Source organism: Plectropomus leopardus, chromosome 12, assembly GCF_008729295.1.
Source record: "Plectropomus leopardus isolate mb chromosome 12, YSFRI_Pleo_2.0, whole genome shotgun sequence".
In the NCBI taxonomy this organism is placed as follows: domain Eukaryota; kingdom Metazoa; phylum Chordata; class Actinopteri; order Perciformes; family Serranidae; genus Plectropomus; species Plectropomus leopardus.
In genome coordinates, this window is record NC_056474.1 from 27,783,725 (window position 1) to 27,800,650 (window position 16,926).

General features: G+C 39.6%; 1 protein-coding gene across 1 annotated transcript in view; it reads left to right on the forward strand.

Annotated features, from left to right (window-relative positions):
* ctnnd2b (catenin (cadherin-associated protein), delta 2b) overlaps positions 1-16,926 on the forward strand; it is a 161,759-nt gene that overhangs the window by 109,395 nt on the left and 35,438 nt on the right. Inside the window, exon 13 of the mRNA XM_042497886.1 lies at positions 1,614-1,827. Within this exon, the coding sequence (XP_042353820.1) occupies positions 1,614-1,827 (214 nt within the window). The remainder of the gene's footprint in view (positions 1-1,613; positions 1,828-16,926) is intronic.

Below are 16,926 nucleotides of genomic sequence, written 5' to 3' on the forward strand. Positions count from 1 at the left end.
TGCGCACAAAATGTGCAGTGCAAACAGTTTGTGGTGTGGTGAGGTGGAATGCAGTTTGCAGCTCAGCGTGCTGAGATGCCACCCAAATTTTCGAAAGTATGGCTCAACTATGCACCACTCCATTCAGGTATCAAATGAAGTACTCTGCTGGTATCAATATCACTTTAAGGGTACTGGTATTGGTACTTATTTATACGTATTTGGTACGTAATTATTTAAAAAATACTGAGCCCTTGATGGGTCAAACAAACTATGGACTTCCACCTGAGAAACTGTTTGTTTCCGGAAACCAAAAGTCAATCGAGTTGCAGCAACACAGTGTGCTTGTATTTGTTGCATACAACACTACTGATGTATGTCTTGTATGTGATGTAACACAACACAAGTAAAAAACATACCTTTTTTTTCAGCTAAACCATGATTTTTTTAAGGCTATCCACGAGCTTGTGTTTTGCCTAAACCCAAAGGAGTTTTTTTTTACCTACATTCAAAGTTTGTTTTGAAAATAGACTGTATACATCAAATAAGCAAATATTGTACATTTCCTTTAAATATAGAAATTTATTTGAAAAGACACAATGCATGTACCAAGTGGAAATTGACAACCCTGAGCATCCAAAACTGACGCTAGAGGGGTGTTAGAGTGTCAAACACTGCATTTACAATGACATGATTAACCAGTGAATGACCGGGTTTTTAGAGAACTCTGTGTTTGGGCATGTAAACTTTTTTTTTCAGTTCATAAGAAACCTGATTATGCTAGCTTGAGTACTCAAAGAAACTGCAGTATACGCGCGAATGTGAATAACCCTATTTCTCTGTGCTCATGTAAGCACCATATCGGGAATATCATTATAACCAGGACAAGCCTCATGAACAGGTTATCCATTTCCATGTAACCACATAAATATTTGAACCTACTGTAAATAGGGCCACTGACCAAGCATTGGTATTGGGTTGAGTTGGGAGTCAGAATGTGTTGCTTTTGGTATTTTTATTTAATTGTTATTGCAGAGTGATTTTCTTTTACCTGTAACAGGATCTTTTACTTGGGGTTGTAACATTTAGTTTCTAAATAATCAATTTCCAGTTACATAATGTCATCCCAATTTGAATCAGCTGTAATAGGCTTCATGTGGATTTGTCTTTATCTGGAGCACAAAAGACACAATATACAAGCACAAGTGCTTTGCCTCTGCGCAATCTCCTTCTCTGAAATGTGTCTTGTTTTTATAGAAAGCAGGCAGTCTGCCCTACATTTTCTCTTTGTCTAGACAGAGGGAAGCAGGGAGGGCTGCAGACACTTAGAGGGGTGATGGGACAGAAAGTGCAGTGGCTGGCATTTTAATAAATCTTGCAACAGTGCCACAGTAGCCACTGTTTATTTACGAGTGCTAAAACAAGTATGGAAAATAATATTTACATGATAACATTTTCTCCAACCACTACATCAGAAGTAGGCAATTTTCTCTGTAGTTGACGTAAACAAGCCCTAATGTCCCTAATATTGTCTAATATCTTTTAGGCACCAGTATTTATTGATATATTTGGGGGGTGGGGGGGGGGGCACAAATGCTTGGAAACTGTTAATCATGAATTTCCTCTGTCTCCAGATTCGGCGGCAGGGTGGTATTCAGCTGCTGGTGGACTTGTTGGACCACCGGATGACTGACGTGCACCGCAGTGCTTGCGGAGCCCTGAGAAACCTGGTGTACGGCAAAGCTAACGATGACAACAAGATTGCCCTGAAGAACTGTGGAGGCATACCAGCTCTGGTGCGACTGCTCCGGAAGACCACAGATGTGGAGATACGAGAGCTGCTTACAGGTAAAACAAATTGCAAATATTTTGTTCCTCTTTCCATAATCTATTGCCATTTCCCCGAAAAAAATACCTCAGGGAACCAGAAGTTTTCCAAGCAGTGTCTGCACACCTGTGTGTCCACATACTGTAGATTTTCATATGTACTGAAACAAAGACACCTTTTCCAAACCTCATTCACACTACCTTACATCTGGAAATAGACCCCAACCATGAAATCACTTTTAGGTGCAGAAGTGTCTTCAGTTATCTCTCATCTCTCTTAGAATGGCAGCTTACAGTTCAGCTGCTTGGGAAAATGTATTTTACAACTATAGAAAAAGGAAGCAGAGAGCAAAATCTATACACAAAATATACTCCTTTATAGCCAGGGCTGTAATGAGGACTGCAGTCTTCAGATTGAATGAACAATCAAAAGATTTTAATATTTCCTCACCAGATTTTCATTTGTGGCAGTGTGGAAAGGGCTTCGAAACAGCAAATTTCTAAAACATCTATAAATTTTTCGTCATTTGTTTGTATGTTTCCCAGCAATAACCATATGATATGTTGATGATCCAAGGGAAAGTAGAGTTATTTTTGTTTTGAGTTGACATCAGTTATATGCAGTTAAAATTAAACTTAATTTATGTTTAAAAAAAAAATTAAATGGTTGAGTTATTTATTCCTGGAAAGTAGAAGTCCTCCAACCTATAAGACAACATAGGTCGTTTGCTCCTACCCTCTAATAGGACCCACAGAAGTATTTCCTAAATAAGCATCTCTACTTTTTAAAAAGTGGTTAATGTTGTGAAGCAGTAGCAGTTTTGTTAGGTTCAGGAAAACATCATGGTTTGGGTTCAAGTAAGTGCATTTGTTATGTAACTGAAGTTACATAATTTAAAGTTCTTGAACATGTGTGACGTAAGTAAGGTACATTACATACGTTAAAGTAACTAAACGCTGACATTTGTTTTCACACTGGACACAAACAGCAGTCTCATGGGGGGAAGTCCTTGTTTAGGCAACAAACTACTTGGTTAAGTTTCAAAAAAGATCATGGTTAAATTAAGTTAACTTAAGTTCTGATGTAACACAATATGCAACATAACCATGTCAAGTATTTAATGTAAGTTTGTCAAGTATGTAACATAGAAATGTTATGTGAAGTATGTCAAATAATTAGCAATAACTCAATGTTAACTTTCGGTTTCAAATGAGACACAAACAGCAGTCTCCTGGGTGAAAGTCCTATGTGGACTTTGGCACTCTTTATACCACCGTGTCACCTGACTACCTCCTTGCTCCTGCCATAATTACTACAGCCACTAGAGGTCATTGCCTTTAGATACTCATAAATAACCTGCTTGTACAAATGACCTGTGTAAATGTTTTTTGGTGGAGGACAGTCTTGAAAGGTAATAATTTAGATGTACAGGAAAACCTTCAGCTCTAACGTGCACATACATTCTGGCACACAAATGTTGAGATGCACAGATATGATCCTCTTCATGCACTAACATACATGGACTCATGCAGACAAACATGTTGCCTGTTATGTGGCCTATAACCACGCACATACTTCATATCCAGCTATATAACACACAAAACAAACTGCACACTGTACTGCACTCTCACAGTTACACTTGAGCACAAATACAGAGATGAGTGCACAAACACACACACACACACACAACGGAGAGCATTGTTTACCACCCGCCTGCTTCCCAGCACTCATCAAGTACTGTTGACTTGTCAAACTGAGATTCTGTGTAAAGGGCTGCACTGCACTTGTACCCACAGCAGGTTTGTACTCTCCATCAGTAAACACAAATATCATCCACATTGTAAAACGTGTGTTGAGGATTGATTAATTTGGGGTTCTAAACCCGCTGAGGTCTTGGTTGTAAACTTGCCACCAAAAGGATTAAAGGATTACCAGCAGGGCCTCAACCAGTGTTTTTGACAGCTTTTACTTCATATATCCCAGCAGTTTCTTTCTAATTGGCATTCACACAGAAGGCCATTGTAAAAGGACGTCTACCTCTGGGGGGCAGGAGAGGCGACAGGACTAAAAGAGGAATACTTCTCCATTGTCAAACTGATCTACATTCCAAATCCTTTGGGGGGTTTATTCCAATTCTGGAGCCAAATAAGAAAAATGGATTTCTGTAACCAGCACACACACTCATGAAAACATATCTCCTGGAGGCCTGTCAGGAGCATGATATTTCAAGACATGTCAGAAGGCAAGATCTTAGTTATTTGTGCTTTCTAGAACAGTTTAACCAGTATTTTGGATTGATGTTGGGAAAGTGAAGCCTGGAGCCCCGGCCAATTATAATTATGATTTGGAGTCAGGACCGATCCGAGCAAATCTGTTCCATTTAGGGCCAGTTGCTATTGTCAGATAAAATCATACAGTGTAAAGGGTTTGATTATATAATACATTTAAGCATGAATTTGTGCCATGAAAACATGAAAGTTCATTGAGATGGATCTGTTGACATGCAAGCTAGGTAAGCAGCCAACATTTGTATGTGGGCCCATGTGGTAAATGGGCTGAATAATGGTCCCTTAATGGGATTATCCACAGGTTCCATGAGTCAATGCCAGTTGCCCACATAGGTGGATTTACCCAAGTGGGCCCCAGATAAGATGCCTATTTCGGGCCTGTACCTGCTTGGTACCCAGGTAGCCCTAGCATAACCCATGTCAGGCTCACTTGGGTAAACCCACCAATGTGGAGCCCCCTTTTCAGCAAATTCCCTACCTACATGAGCACCACATACAAATGGTAACTAAACTGTTTCTCATCTGCAGACTTGAAGTCCTACACGTCATAAAGAAATGATAACATCTGCTGAAAATTCATGTTAACAGTTCTTTTCCATGACAACTAACAATTTGTGTGATGAAAAACACATGAAACAGACATCCATACAAAGACATCTACTGAGTGAGCGTTTTGTTTTTTTTTAAATTGTTTTTCCAGTATGCAATTCTTTAGGTTTTAATGCAGAGCCACAGATCATTAGAGATTATTTTGTCAGTCCATCGTTTAAGGTAATTAAAGCCAAATTGAATAGTGCATTTTCAATTCACTGAAATTTTAGTCCTCACATGACCTACCCTGCGATCATTCAGCAGTATTGATGGTTCCATGATGTGAACACCTGCAAGTTGTAAACATGGTAACCTTTCCTATTATTACCTTCTATTGCACATGATATGAATGCAGGCTTATGCCTCATTGCCACTGCATGGTTCAGCTCGATTTGACTCAACTTACTTCTGGTACCAGGTCCTTGTCTCTATTTTGTTTTCCACTGTTGTTAGTGCCCCCTCAATGTTGGCAGAATTCTTAGCTGATTGGCATAGCAATGCTGCATGAAGCTGCAGATGCTATTGACGTTGAACTGGTTATATAAATAAAGCCTGTTTGTTGCAGGATGGCCCATGTCACACAAATGATTATTCTGTCTGACCAGTCAGTGGTCTGCAGTTTTAACTTTTAACTTGTTCAGATCACTTGGAATCTTAATCGAGGTGGCACCAAATTAAGTACCATGTAGGTACCAGGTACTGTCCACAACGTTTGTGTTTATCAGGTTTAATAGAGCTGGCTTTTTTATGGACTGTTTTTTATGTTTCCTTACAAGAAGTAATGCACCAAAATTCGAACATATATTGCATAATGACGAGCCAGTAATTCATGCATAACCCATGTATCCGGGAAGGCTGCTGTCTCGTGACTAATGCACTGACAGGAATAAAGAAGAAAATGGTCGAAAGCAGTCCACCTAGGAGGCAGTGGTTGATGGATCACAAAATTTGGGACTCCCCAACAGCTATTTTCAACTGTGTGAGCTCTGAGTGAAGGTTGAGTCATTCTTAGGTGCCATGTCTTCCATGTCTCTTTTCCTAAACCTATCCAAAGTAACTTTACCTGCCAAAACCTAACCTCCATAACTTTATTTTAATTGTGTAACTTTATGTGAAGGACATAACCTCATTTGTTGGATAAGCATTTCATAGGATTTGTACGAATCGGTGTATAAGGAACGTTAAGTAGAGCCATGCTAAGCTGTACCATACAGTGCAAAAGCAGCACTTGCCTACCGCATGTTCAACTCAGATGTTACTCCTGTACTTATGTCCTATCCTTGCAAACTCTCTTAAACCAAATTGTCCCCACGTCCCACAAAGGCTGTCCTTGAGCCTTTATCCACTTTTCTAATTAATTACAACAGCACTTCACATCAGGGTGACATGAGACTCTGGTGAGGGACAAACATTTTAAGCATTATTCGTGGTAATAAGGGACAGTCATGAATACTAACACAAACTGAACTGAGCTCAGGGAAACCTCATCAGGGAAGTGAAATTGAGAGGTTTCCTCTCATTTCCCAATCATATTTGGTGCGGAGTATGACCCACACGTGCTTGGCGCATGTATGTATATTTATATGTGTGTAGTGAGTATAGAAAAGGGTTTAGGCTTAGCAGAGATGGAAATAAAAGGTTTTTTGTATGCTGCTAGAGTCTTAAAGAAGATTACCATATAAATTAGAGCAGCAATTCAAGGCACGGAGCACAGAAATCCCTCCTGTCACAAATTAATCAGCTGAACGACCGACCGGACGCAGACAGACCGTGCTCTCCTCTCTCTCTCAAAGACCCAGAGGAAATAACTCTCTCTCTTCTGCTCTCTTCCTGTTTCTCAGCCTCTCTTGCTCGCTCTTTTATCCCTCTGTGGTTGGGTTTTCGTAATTGGTCTCCCCTTCTCTTCCTGTCTCTTTCCTGTCCTCTTTGCCTTTCTCTTCCTCCACTTTTTCACTCTCTCTCTCTCTCTCTCTCTCTCTCTCTCTCTCTCCTCCTCCCTCTCTCTGGTGAGCATTTTGAATCAGGATCACAGTGGGAAGTCAAGCTGCCTGCCTTGCTGGCTACAGATTTAGCTACACACACAAATTCGCACACACAACACGCTCTCTCTCTCTTGCTCATTCTCTTTTTCATGCTACAGTTTGCTTGATAGCACAAAGAGAAGAGTCACAAATAAGGTTGTTGCCCTGTGCTCCTCAGTCTCTCTCCCTCTGTTTGGTTTAATAATTGCTTTCTCTGTTTTTTTATCTTCCCTGTTCAGAACCAAACATGATTATTTGAAGGGAGTAAAGCTGCTTTAAAAGAGCAGATACAAGCTCTACCTTTGCTGCTATTATTGCAAGTTCTGCTGTTGACCATGAGGTGATACTAAATGCAAGTTTCATAAATCACAAATATTTACCCAGTGGTGGCACTAAGGTAAAAGTCAGAAGGCTTCTACCTATGGGGACCATGAGCTAAACACAATTTTGTGGCAATCTATCAAGCAGTTGATAAGGTATTTCAGTCTTGACCAAAATGATGAACAGACTGACATTAGCATTCCTAGAGCCATGCAGCTAATGGGGCTATACCAGAATGACTAGTAACACTTGTTGGACCAATTAAGATGTCTTGGGCTTTGAAAGTATTCAAAGAGAAAAAACTGATCAGAGGGAGTCCACAGTTAGAAACCAAAAGGTGGACCAGAAGATTTCTCAGCATTTGACAAAACAAGAATACACAGTCCAGCCAAACAGTGCAGGGAAACAAATAGAAGCATAAAACATGATTACAGAAAAACAAAATATCATATTACTTGAAGTGGAGCTGTTTCACAGCTGCATACTTCACATGCCTACCCAGCACCACATAGAAATGATATAGTACACCGTGAAAAGAAACTATTTGTTTTAACTACTGCATGTAAATTAAAATAACTCAACGTTGACTTTTGGTTTCACAAGGGACACAAACAGCCGTTTCCAAGTTAAAGTCCTGTTCTAGTTTGACACATCCATCTACCACTGCCTCCTTCCTACGTGCAATTTGTTGCTCTTTACACTATGTCCTGATGTTTCCTTTGCTACAAGGGCCTCTAAAGATCATCGCCTAACCATAAACGTAAATATGGGTCATATTAAGATGCTTGCGTAGACGATCAATACAGCTGTTGTTTCGGTTAAGGGGACGGTCTTGAGCACTTTCCTGGAAAGCTCTATTTGCTGGTTTAGAACAGCAAATGTAACAGATTTCAAGACTTGAAAACAGGTTGCATCATTATTGCTTCATAAAGCAACAACATGAAGATGTCAAAGACAATTACTTTAAGAGTAATTGTATTTGCAGCCAGCATGTAGCTCACTTACAGCAGACTAGTCTTTGTGCATCTCAGCTTTGATCTAGTTATTGATCCTGGCTTGAAAGAGGAACTGATTTATAAGTATTGATTAATAAGTTTAAAGGCAAGTTTAAAGTGAAGGAGATATTACTGATTTACAGCTTTCTCTCCTCAAAGAAATTTACAGAAAAATGCCAACAGCATTATATCTCCCTTCACTGACTCACAAAGCGCTGCGCTTTCTTCAACTCCTTTATTCCCTTTTAAAATCTGCATGTCATCAGTAGCTACGGTTCCACTTGTCATTACAATGCAACTTTTTCATCCAGTCACAGCAGCACACTTCATCGCAAGTGACAGGTCTGGATAGCTCACGTTGGTGTCAGCTCTTTAGAAGCAGATATGGAAGTTGTCAGGCTCACGCTGTGATGGGAACTCTCCACTGTCTGGATGCAATCCGTTCACAATGCTCATCCCATTTAGGCAAAGCAAAGAGATGGAGAGCGACAGATTGAAAGAGTAAAGGAAATGCAGATTAAGAGGGAAAACTGCAACGAAGATTGTAGATTATTTACAGACGTAAACAGTTTAGGATTTTTTCCATGGTTGTCCAGCATATTTTTTTTCCTAACAAACTCTGGTGAATTATTGGTTTGGTTAAAACATAAAACATAAACATAAAACAGCAAAGATATAAGATTCGAAAAACAACATATGACAGTAAGGAACATAAGAGGTAAAATAACACAATAAAACAATCTTACATGTGCATAAACATACAGAAGCTAAATACAAATGTAAAGCAGCTACTACCTATCTACTACCTATTTACTCTGCTCATTAATACATTTTTCAGTTCATAAGTCATGCTGTTTCTCAATAAAAAAAAGTTTTAATCTGTTTTATAATTGCAGGTTAAAAAAAACATTTTCATCCCTCAACACCAGGTTGAAACTTACTGTGGTGGTCAGTGATAAAATCTAAAAATTTATGGATAGAATTATCACCATAGCCAATTTATATGTCTGTTTGTCTTTTTAGTCTGCCTGCATTTGCAAAATACTTTCAACACTACAGATGATATCCGATATTAAGACTGAATATGTTATCACATGAAAGTGCAGCAGCAGAGGTATATAGCTTCGTTTTTTCTTTGCAAACTAACTGCAGTCAACCTTGATGCGACCTACAGTGTACTGCTTAGCTACACTTTTTCTTGTTTTTAATGACAATGTCATCAAAGGACTCAAACTGAGTAAACATGATTCCGCACTATGGCCGCAGCTCATTAACACAAAGCTGTAGGCCTGTGTGGGCCCAGTGATTAACAGTGATCGATGTTCACCTCATTATGAAAACAAAGAGTGGAGCCCTTTAGGCTTTTAGTTTGACGACAATAAATGTGTGCAAATATTGATTGCAAGCAATTAAACTTTTCCTCTCAGATTCTTACAAAAATATCACAAGTGGTGGAGACCTGAAGTATGGTACACTTGATATTATGCATGTGCTTTTGCATGAGACAGACACAGCCAGCTGACATAGACATGACGTTTGGGCTGGGTATCATTAAATATAAAATACCAAAACAAAAGCCAGCACCCTTAAATTTTATACCTCTTTTTTCCTACTTGATTAGATACCCCCATCATGTTAATGAAAGCATTTAGTTGGTATGTGTAGCTTGTGGCGTGTATAGTTTTGCTTTCTGATGCCTTGATGCCATGTTGGCAAGCTTAACTGCTACCTCTGTCAAATAAACCACACTTGATGGGTGAGAAATGTGTATTGCATTCAGCTGAAACTTACCCTGGTTATAATTCCTTCAATGTTCATTGTTCAGGAGGTTTTACTGGGAGCTGAGTTATTTGCAGAGGTATTTTCATCTACAAAACAAACAGACCAGGTGATTTAAACCAGTAAAAACACTAAAGCTGTGTCATGTAAAAAATAGTTTTTAGTTGCTGCACGTTGCTACGGTAACTGATGCTATGGTAGTCGATTCGAAAATGTGAATGGTCCTATTTAGAGCCAGTGTTTGGTTTGTCCAGTCTGGACTACTATAAAAACATGGCGGTGCAACATGGAAAACTTCGTAGGTGATGACCCGCTCCCCTTGTTGATATAAACAATTTATTCTAAGGTGGCATAAACACCAATCTTATTTTCAGGTGATTATACACTAAAGAAAACTTTGTTTATTTTGTTTATTATATTATATTCCATTTCTGTCAATAGATCCCCCTAAATCCTACACCAATCCTGGGCCTTTGAATAGGTGATAGAATATATTAAAGTCATGTTAAAGTCCCTGCCAAAATGATATAGGGATACAGGTGTTAAACTAGTGTTAAAAGATTTTTGATCATTTACAAATAAATGATTTTTTTCCTATTTCCCAAGTATTATGCTCACCTTTACCATAAAAGCTAAACCAGTAGGTTATAATATATTTATATAGTTTAAAAAAAATATATATATATACATATACATATACATACACACACACACACACACACACACACACACACACACACATATATATGTTTTTTGGTTGGTTTTTTTGTTTATTTATTAGATTTATGACACAACCAACCTGCATGTAGGGTGCATGCCTTTGAATCTAATTTTGGAAGTCGTGCATATGCTAACAATAAGAAGGGAGAAAACAGTCACTGTTCACACTCATATAATGTAATATTTGTTTCACATTAGGAATAAAACATTTTTAGCTGCCAGGCCGCTGGCTCAGCATGACATCAGTGATCTTCAGAACCCCCCTCAACTGTGCTTCTGAAGATGGCGGCAATTAGAAATAGGTGACAGCTGATTCATCCATTGCATTGTTAAAAGGAGTCATCAGCCATCTACAGACCCATTCAAATGGCATGCAGTTTACACAGTGCCTGTCTCTCTGATGACACAGGCACCCTGCTGTCTTCAAGGTCAAACCATCAGTGTGGGCTCTTTAGAGATGCTGTGTACGTCACTTGAATACAAGCAGCCCCTGAAAGTGCTCACACCATGGGCTGCTTGTTCAGACCTACAGTAATTACAGTGGTTAGAGTTTGTGGCACACATGCAGAGCATCAAGATGCTCTCTCAAACTGCATGTTCAGGTGAATGTGCATGGGACCAAGCACCAGACGACTTTTATACAAGTACAGACCGTGTTTGCATCGACCAGCAGAAATGTATTTTCGGAGATCCAGCATGTCAACATGTTCTCATCCCAATTTGTCACGTTGCCACTTTGCCGTGGACTTCCATGTCTGCACATTATGTTTTAGGTAACGTTCCAGGATGCTGTTACTGTGATGTCAATAAATGCACATGGTGGGATGACGTGGCACATGATTATGTTTGGATAACACAAGCACATGGCAACCAAAGTCAGGGCGTCAACAAATGCACATGCTGGCATGGATGGTTAGGATTAGGGGAAGGAGGCGCATGTCAAAAACAATATCACATTCAGACAGGAAGTGAACGCTTGACTCCTGTATGATAGTCTGGGGTTTGTTGGACCCATCCACCGCCCTTCCCATAAGTTCCCTTGCACTCCTTATATTACATAATTACTCGCACCGACGCTGTTCTGTGGTGTATTGTGAGCACGCAACAGGTTTTATCTGTCTGTTGTCAAGTAACGCTGCCTGTCAGACTGACGTGGCAGATGCTGTTTGGTCGTATAATAATGTCGCGACCAGTTCTGTCTGGCTGCGGTCTCAGCTGATGCCGTCCAGGAGTGTATCCAGGAGATGCCGATGTGAAATGTCCCTTTTGACGTCCAAATTGTACACCTAAACCATTGTCAATGTGGCGATATTTGATGCGTTCAAAATGAAAACACGCTGGCCTTGCTTACACCTGTTTTGTTATGGTCATCAAAACTCTGTGGGTACCACAATTGTTATTGAACCCCCAACCATTACGCTTCTAACTTTTATCGCGACTAACACTTGTGGAAAACACAAAAACTAACAACCCACAAACAAAAAAACCCACTCACTTTGTAAAATGTCCTCTCTCTGAAGTATTTCACACAAGGACAGGAGTCCACCAACAAGCACTCAAAAATACACTGGGAGAATTGGAGAAGCAAAGGGGGGAAAAAGAGATCAAGTGCTTAACAAAGAGATGTGCGGCGGTGCTGCAGAAAAGAGAAATGCAACAGGGGAATGAAGGCACGGTGCAAATGAGAGATGTGGAATGGCTTCAGACACAAAGAGAGATAGCCAACATATTCATTTCCCCTCCCTCCTCATAACAGAGCATTCATAACCTCCTGCTGCCACTCATGATGTAAGGCTGAGGCAATTAACCTCCTTCATCTGTCATACACTCATGGCTTTGTGTGTGTGTGTGTGTGTGTGTGTGTTTGTGTTTGTGCCGGCACGTTCATGTGTATTAGCATGCATGAATGTGAGAGTGCATTTAGTGTTTATTTTGTGTGTGTTTGTGAGGGGTGTGTGTGGCAGATCAAAGATAAAGTCCCACTGCCTTTCACCTCAGGGAGATGATGTCATTCTCTGCACAGCAAGAAGTGATTCTGGCAAACAGCTGACTTTACTCACGATAATCAAAAAAAAGAAAAAGAAATCCTGTTCTTGCAGCTGCTGCAGCATGACATCATATGCAATGCATTACAGTCCCTCACATATAATATATGGTTATTATTATTCAGTAAACTCACGGTGCTTTTACCTGTAAAATTGATGCTACTGATGCATAATACACACATCCTCATCAGTGGGAGATTTCATTATTAATAGGAGAATTGTACTGGTTGATTACATACATAATTTAGTTTCCTTAGAGCAAGTTTACTCTGGGGATCACTGTTGATAACAACAACAGAAAACTGTTTCAGATGCCACTTAGTTACAGGAGGTAAAAACAGGGATTTTTTTGATTACAAAAGCCATCCATTTTTGTTGCATTTTTTTCTGATTATGCTGATTTAATTTAATTAAAATTTAATTTAACAAATTCAAAGTCAGAGTAACATTAGCATGTTCACAGGATATGTGAATGTTGTGCTTTAACAATTTGCCACAAGATGTCAGATTCATCATCTTCAGTTAATTTATTCAGATTCTGCAGGATGAGATTCATTATTTTCATCCTAGTAAGCAGCGTTGATGTTCTTTGAGAATAAACCAGTGTTTCACTAACGTGGATTATAACCAGCATCTAACTAAAGGGTTTTTGTAATTATTCAGGCGTGAAATTTTAGTCAAAGAATCATATGCACATTTATGGCAAATGCCATGAATGCCCTTGTGTCCAGTATCCACTTTTTGTCCTAAGAATTTAAAGGTCGACTCCATTTGCATTCTATTCTGGGTTTTTCAAATGGAAATGCCCACTTAGCCGTTATCAAAAATCAGTGACGTGGGTTGGAGTGCTGATAATTACAGTAATAGCTGAAAGGACCACCTAAAAACATCTATATCAAGGGTGCTCTATATTGATAAAATATTCACTGCTTTAGCCTGCCGTCAGACAGCCCTTCCCAGTGAAATGAAGGAAGCAAGTCTGTTATATTGCTCTTCTTAACCCCACTCCTTTGACGAGACACTAATTTTACGTTACAGGAGACAGGAGGTGCTGGTCTAGTGTTGCCTCGATTGCTTAGTCATACTTGCCAACCTCGAGACTTTATTTCCTGCATTCTGGTAGAAATCAATACAGGAGGAGTCTCCCAGGAAGAATGGAAGGGTTGGCAAGTGTGCGGTTAGTTTGTTTGAGTCATTATGTCACTTTCGGAAGTAGCAATATCATTATTACCAGAGGCATTACGTTTTCCAGTTGTACATACATATGTGCATATGTATTTACATTATATTTTCATGAATGCAAGGGACACTTTGAAGGGATTTCCTAAATATGGACACAAATGTCGACTTAGATTTAACAATGAACTGCTCACAAGTTGGTGGTCAAATGTCAAGGTCACTGTACTCTTGCATCCGTCTCAGTCTTGTGTACATGATATCTCAAGAATAACTTGAGGGAGTTTCCTCAAATCTGGCAGACACTTGGACTCAAGAATGATCTGATTTGAATTTGGTGGTTGAAGGTCGTAGGTCAAGGTTTCTCTGACCTTATAAAACATTTTTTTTGCTAAAACTGTAGAATTCATATGCTCATTGTGACAAATTTTCAACAAAATTTGTAATGGGATAAAATGTTGACATTTTATATCCAAAAGGTCAAAAGTAAATTTCAGTGTTAAATCAGAATTTTCAGCAAAAACACTTTTCTGGCCGTTACCCAGCGCCATATCACAGGAACAGAGTGGGAGACATTTAGTCAGATACTGAATTGGTGACACTAATCTCAGGTGTCCACCTTGAAACTGCTAATTGTCTACATCTTCTGGGCTGCTGGGAGGAAGATGTGTATGAAGCAGCCATGTTTTTGCAAACATGGATATAAACTGCAACGGGTGTGTGGAGGCATACTAAAGCAAGGTGGTAATACTAATTTTAAATTTAACAGAACTGTCCATAAAAAGCAGTATGACAAGTCCTCATCAGCAACATTCGCTGACGCACAGATGTGGAAATCAAGGTCAGCTAGAATCATTACATGTCACATCGAATATCAAGGTTATCAAAAAAACAGCACGCCTTCTTTGCCGTCTCGAGCAGCAGATAAGATGAGATGGAGAGCGGACACGTTCGCTAACGTGACAGGCCTGGCTAATTACTGTCATGATGCCAGAAGCCAGTAATTTAGAAACTCCTCTTGACCACAAACAGACACCGCCACCTCAATGCCCCGCTCAAACACACCAAGTCCAAACGGCTGACGGAGAAAAGACTGATGGGTCAAGGGGGCTTAGATGCACACAAACACATGTGCACGCACACAAATTCATACAAACCCACATACAGATAACAGAAGCTGTAATTACACAGTCGCTGTTCAGCCGAGGGTGAACAACACAGCACTTAAGAGAGGACGCCTTATTCCAAACACACACAGAGGAAGATCTAAGGATAGGATGTTTCTCCACTGTTACAGCTATAATTACAACCATAAAGGAGAAGGCAAGATAAGTGCAGATATGACTAGAGGTTGGCACTCTCAAATGCACACATATAATTATGGGAGTACATAGATTAAGACATTGACACTCTGCAAGACGAAGGTCAACAACAGTTATGATGTGCTGTATAGATGCTCAAGGTTATCACAATGTGTGTATGTGTGTGTGTGAGTGTGAGTTTATGTCTGTGTGTGAGTGTGAATTTGTGTGTGTGTGTGTGTGTGAGTGTGAGTTTATGTCTGTGTGTGAGTGTGAATTTGTGTGTGTGTGTGTGTGTGTGTGTGTGTGAGTGTGAGTTTATGTCTGTGTGTGAGTGTGAGTGTGAATTTGTGTGTGTGTGTGTGTGTGTGTGTGTGTGTGTGTGAAACAATTTAAGAAATCAAGTGTTTTGAAGCACAATGTGCTGATTTGCCTCTTACCCTCTCTGTCCTTTTGTTGAAAGGCTCAAACAGATGCGTGTGTGTGTGTATGTGTTCTTGTACATGCACACATAGTGAGGACCAAAAAAAAGTATTTTTTGCAGCAGAGTGAGGACATTTTTGGGAAATTAGGACATTTAGACTGGTCCTCACTTATTCAAGGACTGTTTGAGGGTAAGTAGGGGTTGGGGTTAGGCCTTTAGTTGTGATGGTTAAAGTTAGGGTAAGGGGCAAACGGAATGCATTGTGTCAGTGAGGCTCCTAACAAAGATAGAATTGCAAGGATGTGTGTGTGTGTGTCTCTAGAGTAGGAGAGTTTTTGTCTATTCAGTGGCCAGTATGTGTGTGTTTGTAGCGACTGGCAAAAAGAGTGAACAGTAATTGGTAGACAGGAGAAAACTCACTCCATTTCCTTGCTTGGCTGCTCACTGTGTGTTGAATTCAGGTGAGGATTAAGAGCAGCAGAGAGGTGCAGTGGAATTTTGTAGAGTAAGTCATTTACACCTTCACTTGCTTTCTTTTTTTGACGCCGTTCTCAATTAATTACAGGAGCACAGCTGCGCAATAAATTAAAGGTTATGTTTTGAAATATTAGAACAACATTTGAAATGCATCACTCGTATTGATAATTAAAGATGCAGGATGCTAAGTGTGTGGGTGGGTTGTGGGTGGGTGGGTGGGTGGGTGTGTGTGTGTGTGGGGGGGGGGTAATTGTGATGTGTGTGTATTTCTGCCCTTTCTTGTAATTATTTTATCATGATGACACCAGTGCACATGGAGATTTTCAATCATTCAATCAAAATCACCAAAGAACAATAACAATGAGCAGTTATTCAATTTTTAAAATGATACTGTAGCCTATTAAACTATAAAACAAGTGTTTATTGGGAGCCAGATGAAGTCACTGGCCCAAGCCATGAGACAAAAAGTGAGCTGTGTCTACAGGACTACATGTTGCTGTGAGTTTTGAAAGGCTGCTTATTTGCCATTGGACAATAAAGACAGCTAATGCCGGTTATGCTGCGTTCACATGGCAGATGGTAGACAGCAGCCCAGCAATACCTCCTGGATGGCACAGAAGAAAAAAAAATGTGACAGAATGTCAGGACAGCAAAATTCAATACATGTGACGATATGATGCAATGGTGGTGTGTCAAAAAATGGGAAAAAAATTTACTGACTAAGTTATTTCATGTCTATTATTGTGTGTAATTATTGTAGCAACTGACATTAAAGGAAGCTTCCTCTTCATATTCTATTGCAAGCTTAAAATGTTTGTTTAATTCCCTCTAAAACTTAAAGAAAGTTAAAGAAAGCCATATGTCTGCTTTTCTTATAACATCTTGGTAGGATTTCAACTTTTGATCATACAAATCCAGGTGTCGCTGCACCAAAATTATTAGCTCTTTGTTGTCCAGATCAGCAATGTTTTCTCCTTGTGT